The following is an 11,017-nucleotide window of genomic DNA, read 5'->3' as shown; positions in this document are numbered from 1 at the left end:
AGGGATATGATATATCCAATAAAGAATTAGAAGAAGAATTAGTATCAGTAGCCGTACCAGTGTTATCTGATTCACCCTCTTTTTCAGCTCTAGAACACGAATTGGCAACAATTTTTTCATTATTCTATTTTTTCTGATCATCTTGTACACTCAATTTTGAGAAACTATCAAAAAGTCATGCAGGTGGAGATTTTTTCTTCGGTTGAGCTGGAACAGAACCTTCCTGAGGTTGATTAAGATTGAAGGAAGCTCTCTTTTCCGTTAAACGCCTTCTGACCTAATCTACCTTAAGCCATTCACGAACTCTATCTTCCTTGATATTGTTTTGGGTATAATCATCAATAAAAGTTTGGCAGTTCTTAGGTTCATGCCCCAATTTCACACAATAAGTACAGAACACTCCTATACATTCATAGTGAACTCCAATTTCCAGTTTTTCTTATTAGGATCAAGCAATTTTAGTGTATCCCTCACTCTTTTTTTCATCGTTCAGTTCCACTTTAGCCTTTACTATGCGTGTATCTTTGCCTCGAACTTCAAATAGAGCAAGATCTTCAATTTGTCTAAGTCTCCCACCCAATTTTCGGCCAACCTCAAGCATTTTTTGTGTTGTTCGGGCAATCCCCAAAATTGTGCCCATACAAGAAAAGAGGAGATGTGATTATCCTCCATGTTTACTGATTGCTTCCATCTTCGAACGTGAAGGACAAAACTCTTGAATAACCAAGGGGAACCCCTCTCAATTCGAGTCACATCAAAGTCATTCTCAAAGAAAAATTGAAATTGGTTCCTGAATTTTTTTACTACTCTGAATCATTCTAGTTTATTCCATGTTGCATAGAAAACTCCTCCCGTGGTACCTACTGATCCGATCTGAGAAAATTCTTTCAGACAGACTCCATGTACATGCTTGAATTCCTTCAGAAACACCTTCATTAGCTAAAACGATCAAATCATCCTCCTGATCACTATCAATTATATGGGAGTTTTGAGTTTCTGATTTGTTACTCATGGTGTAGAGAAAATTAGAAGGCAGAGTGGATAACTGATGATTTCACGGAGAAAAAGAGATATATGAGATGAGTGAATTAGAAAATAAAGTGAATTAGAAGGGGAAACAAAAATTAGAAAACCAAGTGGGAATGAATTAGAAATAGAAAAGAAATTAGGAGAATAAAGTAGAAAAAGATGGAAAAGAAATTAACGAAGAAAGGGTCAAGAAAAGCAAAACCATGGAGACGACGCAGTGAAACCCTGGCAGAGCATAGAAAAAACCCAAAGGGGCACTACGCGTTTGACCACACCATGTTTAGTTGTTAAAGCTTGATTATTATTAAAGTAGTAGTGAAAATATATATTTCAGATTTTAATTTTAAATTTTTAATTATTCTATATTTTGTTTACGTAGAACCGAATCAACCAGTTCAATTAATAACCTACTAGTTAAACTAATAAATCAATAAATCTGTAACTTAATCAATTTGATCACCAATTTAGTTCTGACAACTATGATCAAAACACATCTTTCATAAATAAACCAATTTTATTTTATTTTATTTTGAATAAATTTATCTATATTTTAAATATTCATGAATAAAAAAAATTTATGAATAGAAATGATAATTTATTCAATTTCAATATGAAAGTTTGATTTCTAAATCAAATTAATTTTAATTCCAAGATGTTCAAGAAATATTCTTGCAGTAAAAATTATCGAAATCAGATCCTTAAAAAGATTAGAAACATCACTAAAAAATGGGTTAAAATCCAAACTAAGCTTAACCGTTGATAAAAAAAGAAAAAATAAAATAAAAAAGGCATATTTATTCTTTTTGTTTTTAACATACATGAAATTCAATTGGAGCATGCAAGTAGTATGCATACAATAAGTACTTATAAATAAGGGTGTTCAAAATCGATCCAATTCTAATAAAATTGATCAACCGAACTAAAAAGATCGATAACCGAACAAATTAAGAACAAAAAAAAAACCAAAAAATGATTTTTTGTAGTTTTCTTGCGGTTTGGTTCAGTTTTCAATTTTGGTAGAGAAAATTCTAGTCGAACCGAACCGAACCTGTATTATTAAAAACCCTAATATAAAAGCAGCCTCCCTCCACAATTCCTCCTAGACCAGTCACAGCCACCCCCTACCAGGAATCCTAATTCCCTCTAGCCCTTTCTCGATCTCTCTAATGCCAAATCTCAGCTCCGAACCTCCTTCTTTTTCTCTGCCATCGACGCTGTCAGGCAGCACCATTGCGGCGGCGCAACCCTTTCTTCTCCTTCTCCCTTCCTTGTAGGCTACGTAACGCTTCTCTCTCTCCCTCATCCTCAACGGCTCCACACACCACCTCTCCAACAGCACGCCGTCTCCTCCACGAACCAACAGTTGCCGTTGTCCTCGACGAACCACAACAGCACGCACCAGACGTAGTCGAAGCCACCGTCGTTCGTCACCCGTCTCTCGTTTGTATTTGTCTTCTCCATCATTGAAGCAATGTTTTCCTTCCATCTCTAGTTTTTGATTCATCGCCACCGTCGTCTCACTATCCTGCACCTTCGTCGTCCTCTGTAATGGAGCCTAAGTCTCAGGTTTGTTTTTCTTTTTTTTTTCTTTTTTGATTCTATTTCTTTTTTAATTCTGGTTTAATCTTCTTTTTTATTCTAATTTGTAATGAACACTTTGTCGGTTTGTTCTTGATTCTATGGTTAAATTGTTCATTCTGATTTTATTTTTTATTTTTAAACTTTTTGTTCTGTTTTGATTTAGAGTAATTCTGGTTTAGGATTGATTTTGAACTTTTTGTTTATTCAATGTTAATGCAAAAAAAGAGAAAGTGGAAGAAGAAGAATTTGTGGAATTAATACACCACGTGAAAATTTTTAGAATTAGTGATTGTATTCCTGATTCAGTTTGGAATTGGTGCACCATTTTTGCAACAATCTTTTAATCTAGCTTGGTTGTATTTCTTGATTTTCTCGATTAAGTTCATGTCTGTTTCTATTGATTTTGCAAAATTGTTGATTTTAATTTGTTGTATTAGTGATTTCTGAGTCAAGTTAATTAATCCTTGTTCCATCTACTTCTGCTATTTTTGCAAAATTGTTAATTATTTTAATTTGTTGTGCTTTTGCTAATTTGTTAGTAATTTCTGAGTTAGATAGACTATTGTTAGTGACTTCGTAAAATAGTATGAATGGTTTTTGTTTGAATTAATTAAATACACAACTAACCAAACCGAACAAATTTTGATAGATTTGGTTTGACTCAGATGATCTCGATAAAAAAAAACGAACCAAACTAAACCGCAATTTTAATAAACGATTGAATCGGATGACTTTTTTTTCTAAATAATCGAACCAAACTGCAACCCTACCCACAAGGCGCCCAAGTCCCCACAAGCTGCTTTATGACATTTTTAGGTTTAAATCGTCTTTATAAGTCACAATAATGTTAATAACTAGTTAAATTTGGTTCATCCATCATCAAAACATTAAGCACTTATATATCAAGTGACATTAACGTGCAGAATTTCTTTTTCTTTCCTTTTTTTAGTCTGCTGCAAACTTACAATTTGAACAGGATGATAGTTGCATCCCATCCTTAAAAAATGGCATTATATATCTTACATATATATTCTTGTCTGTTACCCTATTTATCCTGCAATAAATTTGTGGAAAAGGAATAGAGATTAATAAATACAATTTTAATTATAACAAAAGAAAAAAAAATTTAAGATTAAAGCAAAGTAGTGAAGGCACTTAACTCAAAGTAGCAAGCTACATACCAATACAAATAAGCATCTAGTGACAGGACGTCAACAAAAATTTCTCCTTCATGCGCGAGATGAGCTTGAACTTTTCTTCTGCCTCGACCTGCTCACGAACATCAGTTTTTGACGCCCGATCTGGATGGAACTTAAACAAGGCCCGTTTATATGCTGCATGCACCTGACATGATCGTCAACCAAGAGGGGTGGGTGAAATATGAAGCACACAGTGGCAACCAGTTGACAAATCCATTATGATAAATAATATGCACTAAACTCATCGTTGAGGAGAGGGAACAACATAGAATGTTAACAGATCTAAAGGCATTTCAGACCACAGATTAATTGCTTGGGAGTAAATGAGGAAATGAAGCCTAAAATACATATACAAATCCAAGTTACTAGCTCCTTACCCGAATGTCCATTCATCTTTCTCATAGTTTTATGCGGAGCTGTCAGTAACTCGGTATGAATCAGGTTTACTATATTAGCGTTTACCATATTAGTGTTCATAGGCATAGTTTTATGATTTAACGAATTGGACGGAGTCTTTTAAACCATGTACTCAATTCCATTTACTAAGAGGAGGCCGAAATGCTGCATTTTATTTTATTTTTTAAATACCAGGCCAAAGAACTGCTAACGGTTTTGTTTCAATAGGATGGAAAGAAACAGAAAACTGTATGCCCAAAAATTAGAGCTTCCTTACAAGCCAAAATATGACTGATTTAAGAAATGCAATAATGGAACTGACCAAAAGGTTAAAATCAAGTTTCATTTAAGAGTAATAGGTGAGCGGATGAAATGGAGAGACTTGGAAGTACTTTGTACCATTCATGCTAATACGGAACCTTTACTGCACAAATTTACGATTTAAGAATGGCAAAAATGAGACTAAATATTGGGTATTGACAATGTTCCAGTTAAATGATGGAGAAAAAAATGTCACAGATATAAGGTGTTAATTGGATGTGCGGATACACTAGACAATTGAAGATTCGGAATGCATAAGGGAGAAAGTTGAAGTAACACCAACTATGTGGAAATTGTCTTGGGTATTTAGTTTCATTGAAATCTGTTGTTGACTTTGTATATCACTCCACTTTAAATATATGATTTTATCCTATGGATTTATTGTGGTATTGAAAACTATAAACAATGTTAACAGAAACATTAGTTGCTATCTTAATATGTGATTTTCTAGTTTTACTGGGCAGGCAACCCTCACAACTTCTAAAAGATCCATTCAGTAAACATTAAAATATAGGTTTTAATAAGACCTTATAGATGATTTCAAATATAATATGAATAAAAAAATTACCAAGATGATCAAGTACATTAATCTTGAAGAATGCATACCAGAAAAATATAACTTGAGCAATTAAAAGAATTGTACCATAGAATTCAAGCAAGCTGCAGAACCAAAAGCATAAAGTGATAAAGAGAATGATGTATTATTTAAAAGATAAACATACCTCAGTAGGCTTTGGGAAAAAACCAACTCCAACAGCTATTCCTAAGCCACGAAGCAATGATGTCATGTCACTGCATTGCTTCTCCAATTTATTAAGCCTATTCCGTATTTCTACCCGCAGCTGCTCTTTCTTGTTCATAAATTCTTCATCCTGAATTTAGCATTATTGCAGATTGACAGAGAATTAATCAGTTACTGAAAAAGTTCCATGACTAAATCGTGCCAATGCTAAGCAAAATACCAATGGTGAAACATTAAAAAATAATTGGTGTAGGAAACACAATAATAAATGTTTAAAACAAAAAATCCAACCTTCTTTTGCGTCTCTCTCACTTCTTCAACACGTTCCTTCTGCCTTCTTTGCATGTCCAATATACGCTTAGTTTCAGCCTTCTTTCGCTTGCGCAATCTCTGTGCTTCCTCAGCCTGAGTTTAGGGAATAAATTTAAGTATCCAATTTTATAATTACATTAAGTTGCCCCAGGAATAATGCAATCAGATGATGCATGCAGCATCAGCATAAAAAGCATCTCTAGGGCTGATAACGACAAAATACAAGAAACCATAATACTGATTATAGCTAACAACAGAAGGAAAAGAGGAACATTAACAACATAGTGATACTTTAACAAAGGGTTTACTGTCCACAAATTTTGGTTCCAATTATTACTAGGCTGCACATGATGTGTCCAAAGATATAGGGTCACATGACAAGTGGGCAATGTTTGATAATCCAAAATGCATTGAACAGTAATTTTTCAAATGTGCAGGCATTGTGTTCAGATAGGAATGCCAATCTCATTTACAAAAGCCAATGTAAATCATGCTTGCAAACATCCATCCTTAAATGAATCTTATGAGAGCTACTAAAGACCTAACAGCCACTAACAGTGCATTAAAAAGCATCAGCGACACAGCTTCAGGAAAATGCACATGAATCCCCAAGTCCTAAAGCATAGAGCATCGCAATGTTCTAACAGAACAAGTTATAGCTGCACGAAGCATTGTTTTTGGCAAGGGTGAAACATGACAACTCTTCACAAATGCAACCATGGCAAATGGCTATTAAATAAAAAAATCTATAGTCAACATGTGATCTAAGCTATAATAACCACATGAGTTAAGACCATAGCAACAATCTTCTATTCAGAAGCTCAAAAGAACATAAGGAAGGCAACATAAAGAATAAATGACCATTTGTACCCATGAGAGATGAAAACGCTGACATTTGTACCTATGATAGCCTGAAACTAAAGTTATACCCATGATAGACGCCTTCCGTGTGACAAAAATACCCTGACTTGGATTGAGTTTGGTTCGTGGGAATCCGATCCTACGTGGCACTCCAAACCCCCAAACCCTTTAAATATAATCTAATTTTAATTTATAATTTTATTCCCCATCTTCTCTTCCCCAATTCCAAACTCTCTGTCCCTACCACCGCTCTCATTTCTTGCTACCACCACAGCCATCAACATCATCGACCCACCGTTCTCCCTTCTCGACGTTTCTGCCTCTTCCTCAACAGCCTCTTTCTCCTCTCATTCTCAACATCAACAACCTCATCCTTATTAAGGTTTTTTGAATCTTCCAAATTTCCAAAATTTTCATCATTTCTCACTTTTCACTGGCGCCACTCACGAAGGGCGTAACCTTCCTCTGATCCCATCTCTGTAGGCGCTGGAAGCACTGGTTCGTCTGAGACAAAAACGCTGTCGTCGTGGTAGCCGTTGTCGTTACCATTTTCTGCTACATGCACCAGTTCGAAGGGAGACTGGGAGTAGCTTGGATCCAGATCGCTGAACCCGAAGATGTCTAGTGAAGCAGACGGAGAAGTGTGGTCAACGACGGGGCATTGCCACCGGAAAAGTTGGAGTAGCCGCCGTATCCGGAGAAGTTGTCTTCGTCGGCGTGGTTTTGGTGGTGATCGGAGTCGACGCTGTAGGTATCAAAAGCAGACATGTCTTCTGTCTCTATGTTGTTTTTGTTCTCTCTCTCTTCTGTACAATGATGGGTGCTTCATTTGCTTAGCTTAATTGAATAATTGTATTCAGAGAAAGCGAGAGATGCTGTTAAAAATTAGAACGTTTATTTGAGAAATCAATATTACCAACACGTTCATATCTTCGTTCCTCAATCGCGGGTCCTTTTCTCCTTCACTTTGATTTTTTGTGTTACTGATTTGTGGAGTGCCTGATTTTTTTCGAAGTTTGAATTTTTTTTTTCATAATTGATGAAGAGGAGAATGAGTCTGGGAGAGAGATAGATGAAGACGAGGGGGACGATGATGATGTTGTTTTCCTAGAGAATTCTTACTACCTGCACGATTACTGGGCTGGCTTGGTTGACCGGTATGAAGAGATGGTTGAGAAGTACCATCCCAGATTTGGAGTGCGAAAGACGAAGGGGAGGTGGAGAAGGTGAGGATGAAGGAAGAGTGGTTGGAAAGCATGAGAGTGAGGAGGGTGTCCTTAATGGGGTCAGAGGTGGTGGGGAGGGAGAAGAGGGTGGCTTTGTCGGCATGAAGGGCAGAGTGTATGGTGAGGGAGCGAGTATTGAGGAAGATGGGTCAGAGTGGGGTTTAAAGAGTGAAGAGTGGGGTTTGGAGAGAGAGAGAGTGTGTGTGAGTAAGAGAGAGAGGGGTTGAAGATAAGGAAGGGAGTGCCACGTAGGATCGGATTCCCACAAACCAAGCTCAGATCCAAATCAGGGCACTTTTGTCACACAGAGGGCATCTATCATGGGTATAACTTTAGTTTCAGGCTATCATGGGTACAAATGTCAGCGTTTCCATCTCTCGTGGGTACAAATGGTCATTTATTCCAATATAAATAATAAGAGAACTATAAAAAATACACTAGTCACTTAAATCTCATAATCTGCGGTATATAAAGATACAGCAGCACATAGTTAGAAAAGGTTACACAACAGTCAACCTCAAGGAGTAGGGAGGTAAAATAAAATAGATAAAAAAATCTCTTTTTTGTGTGTTGAAAGAGAGAGAGGGGGGAGGGGGGGGATTGTAAGGTTGGATTAACCTTATTAAAAAATCTTGAAACCACTACAGTACCCAGTAACTAACCAGACACCACAAGGGCATAAAATAAAATTAAAATAACATAGAGTTAAACAGTAAACAATACGGGAAACAATTGACAACTATATCAGAATTGCAATTTAAACACCAATTGACCAGCCCTTACCGTAAACCGGTTAAGAGGCCAAAACAGGTAAAGCTGTAAAGTGATCATGAAAGAAAATAGTTACATGATGCCATATGTTTATCACCTGGATTTGCAATTGTCGCTGCCTGGATGCCCATTCCTCTTCAATAGCTTGTTTATACTCATCAGTCTCTTTAAGCTTTTCTCTTTCATTAATTATATCTATCTCATCTGAAGCAGTATGACCATCACATTGAACTTGTAACATAATCTCATCACGGTTATCAGATCTTCCCTCAAAAGAAGTACACTTCAATTTATCTTCCGATAAATTCTCAGTGTTACTCGTCGATGCAGATCCATTGTTAACTCGAATTTCACATGCTCCTTGGCTTGAGCTCATAAAATTAGACTCTTTACCACCTGATTCTTTCTCAAACATTGAAGCACAAGAAAAATCACCATAGAAATTATCTTCACTTCTGCTCCTTTCTGCATGCTCAGTATTAGAACTACGAGACAAAGACTGCACTTCCTTGAGAGATTCAAACTTGAAAGATTTAAAACAGTTCTGGGCAACTTGCTGATCAGAACCCTTGAATGGACTTTCTGTCCCAACACTAAAAGGATTGACCCCATCAACTTGACTATCATCCTTATATGAGACAGTAGATTGATTCTCTTTCACATTGTTTTCATTGCTGGGAGCAGAATATTCGGGACTCACTTCGTGTTGTTCATCACTTTTTTCCATTTCAACATTAACATAGAAATTCCTATGGAAGCCAGAAGAACTGGGATGCTCACCATAATATGACTGGTCATTAGAGACATGACGCTTTTTCTTAATCGAAGCCCTTTCCCACTGTTCACAAGCTTCCAAAACTTCACAATCAGAACAATCACTATCAGATGACTCAGTTTCCAACCCATCCAAACCATAACGATTTCTGCCTGGGTTTTCAGACCTATCCAAACCATTATGACTTCTCCCAGTGGCCTTTGCAGAGCATGTTTCCCTACTTCTTTGGGTACTAGATACAAAGCCATTTTTATATACTTGACTATCATTAATGTTTATGTGTACAGATTTTTGCATAAAGCTTGGCCCAGAAGAACATCGTTTACTTGACGAAGCATCACTATCCAATTCCCCAACACCTTCAACAAATTCATCATCGCTTTCATCATCGTCATCAACACTTATAACGCTCTGATGTGTATATGATCTGACTCTACTTGGCGCACTGCCACCGGCACCATGCGATTCTTTATAAACACACTCATCACAGTCATCAATGATTATCACATCCTCACCTCGATCACTGTCGGCATCAATGATAACAACGTTTTCTGAACTCCCTTTACCCTGACCAGTTTTGGGTGCTCTCTTCCCAGAGCATGACTGCGGTTGAAAGTTCTCTCGGAAGAATCCTTTTCCTATCATCTATACTTCATAAGCAGGAATCACAAAGAATGATTCAGAAACCAAACAAAAATAAAAGAGCAGGAAATCTATTATCTGCCATACTAAAATCTACATAACAACAACTAACATATATCATGGAAAAAAGATAATAAAAATTCTAGCATGCTGATATTCCACAAAAACCCATCATTTTAGCCGAGCTTATTTAAACTCAACTTGCAGCAATCACAAGCATATTCTTAAAAAAAAATTCACCATATACATACATTATTTGATTTAACGCGTATTTGAAATACTCTTATCGTCATACCCTACATCCAAATCCGTGCCACACGTTTCCAACAACGAAACGTGTTGATAGCAGAACAACAAAACAAATTCCGGAGTAAATGGGTTCTTAGCACTTCGATTCATAACACAATCAAACGCAAAGTAATGCAAGGAAATAAACATGGAAATTGATTAAGTGAACCATGCAAAATAAATAAATAAATAAGCAAGACCAAACCCTAAGACACGGCGATCAAACCCTAATTTAGCACCAAGAAGCAGAAGAAGCTGAACTTATAAGCGAAACGCGTTGAAATAAATTGAATCGAAGAAAAAATATAGGATTATGACAAATCACAATTAAAAGCAAAATTTCTTGAGAGAGAACCATACCTCCCATACAAAAGACGCGACCAGAGGGATCGATAGAGTGAGGATCGGAACCGAATAAGTAGAAGTACGAAGAGCAAAGAGCAAAGATAACCGCGAAAGGAAAAAATAAAAGAAGGGATTCCCAAAACTGAAATTGAAATCGAAAGTTGGTGAAGAATAGTACCCTAGAATTTCAATTTGGGCGGAGAATAAAAAGGTGTGTCGAAGGGAGAGAGCAGTTTGGTTGTGTTTTCAAATTGGTCTCTCCATATTAAAAGTTTTTCTATAGTTCGTTTCTCTGTGCATTTTTTATTTATTTATGATTTATGATTTTATTCGTATTATATTCTTATTATATAAAGTCATAAAGTCAATATTGTAAAATGTAAATCATCTATCCCTCGTAACGTGGGGTGCACGGAGAAATATTTGTCATACGAATTAGAGTTTAATTTTATACATTGATAATATAATATAACACGTTTTATATAATGATACAATTATATTTATTTTTTAAATAATTATTTATATAATT

The 11,017-nt window shown here is 36.2% G+C and overlaps 1 protein-coding gene across 3 annotated transcripts; it reads right to left on the bottom strand.

Annotated features, from left to right (window-relative positions):
• Positions 1-3,489: 3,489 nt before the first annotated feature.
• On the bottom strand, positions 3,490-10,769 carry LOC107489508 (uncharacterized). 3 transcript variants are annotated; one of them, XM_052262092.1, is made up of 6 exons: positions 10,504-10,769; positions 8,536-9,863; positions 5,560-5,673; positions 5,249-5,398; positions 3,792-3,954; positions 3,490-3,664 (listed from the first exon to the last, which is right to left on the bottom strand). In XM_052262092.1, exons 2-5 carry the CDS (start codon positions 9,856-9,858, stop codon positions 3,808-3,810), a joined length of 1,734 nt encoding a protein of 577 aa, XP_052118052.1. In that variant the 5' UTR covers positions 9,859-9,863; positions 10,504-10,769; the 3' UTR covers positions 3,490-3,664; positions 3,792-3,807. The 3 variants fall into 3 exon arrangements, with proteins under 3 accessions (XP_052118052.1, XP_052118051.1, XP_015965749.1); XM_052262091.1 differs by having other exon boundaries at positions 3,771-3,954; positions 8,536-9,858; positions 10,504-10,768; XM_016110263.3 differs by having other exon boundaries at positions 8,536-9,858; positions 10,504-10,768.
• Positions 10,770-11,017: the final 248 nt, after the last annotated feature.

This window comes from Arachis duranensis, chromosome 5 (genome assembly GCF_000817695.3).
Source record: "Arachis duranensis cultivar V14167 chromosome 5, aradu.V14167.gnm2.J7QH, whole genome shotgun sequence".
Taxonomy (NCBI): Eukaryota; Viridiplantae; Streptophyta; class Magnoliopsida; order Fabales; family Fabaceae; genus Arachis; species Arachis duranensis.
Note: the sequence above shows the minus strand (reverse complement) of the source record. Positions and strands in the feature narration are given on the sequence as shown.

Excerpts from the sequence above, each read along its gene's own strand:
- LOC107489508 (XM_052262092.1), bottom strand. The coding sequence starts at position 9,858 with ATGATAGGAAAAGGATTCTTCCGAGAGAACTTTCAACCGCAGTCATGC. Across the intron at positions 5,674-8,535 it reads AGCGACAATTGCAAATCCAG|GCTGAGGAAGCACAGAGATT; the intron begins GTGATAAACATA and ends CCCTAAACTCAG. Across the intron at positions 3,955-5,248 it reads TTTTCCCAAAGCCTACTGAG|GTGCATGCAGCATATAAACG; the intron begins GTATGTTTATCT and ends CGATCATGTCAG.